This window comes from Buceros rhinoceros, unplaced genomic scaffold, assembly GCF_000710305.1.
Source record: "Buceros rhinoceros silvestris isolate BGI_N320 unplaced genomic scaffold, ASM71030v1 scaffold32464, whole genome shotgun sequence".
Taxonomy (NCBI): domain Eukaryota; kingdom Metazoa; phylum Chordata; class Aves; order Bucerotiformes; family Bucerotidae; genus Buceros; species Buceros rhinoceros.
Window position 1 is genome coordinate 22,054 of NW_010407104.1, and position 383 is coordinate 22,436.

At 56.1% G+C, this 383-nt stretch overlaps 1 protein-coding gene across 1 annotated transcript in view; it reads right to left on the reverse strand.

Moving 5' to 3' along the window:
• DR1 (down-regulator of transcription 1, TBP-binding (negative cofactor 2)) overlaps positions 1-375 on the reverse strand; it is a 10,963-nt gene extending 10,588 nt beyond the window's left edge. Inside the window, 1 exon segment of the mRNA XM_010134368.1 lies at positions 156-375. Coding sequence (XP_010132670.1) covers positions 156-375 — 220 coding nt within the window.
• Between the last annotated feature and the right edge of the window lie 8 nt (positions 376-383).

Here is a 383-nt window from a genome sequence, read left to right on the forward strand (position 1 = left end):
CAGACCCCTGGAAGACCCTTTAAAGAGCCCTGCCTTTTGTCTTTTATACAGCTACAAGCAACCATAGAGGAAAAAGTCACTCTGGGCAGGAGTGGCTCAAAGGCTGAACGACCCGTGGCGCAGCCGTCAGGAGCACGCCGCCTCCGGAAGCTCACCTTGTATGACATGCTCCGGAGAGATGGTTTTCTTCTCCGATTTGTTGCAGATCTCGTTGGCCTCGGAGGAGATGAGGTGGATGAATTCAGTGCAGCAGTTCACCACCAGCTCCCGGGCATCGTTGGCCACGCGGACGTTGGGGAGCGTTTCTTTGATCATCTTGTTGATAGCAGCCCTAGGGATGGTGAGGTCGTCGTCGTTGCCCGACGACGAGGCCATCCTGGCTG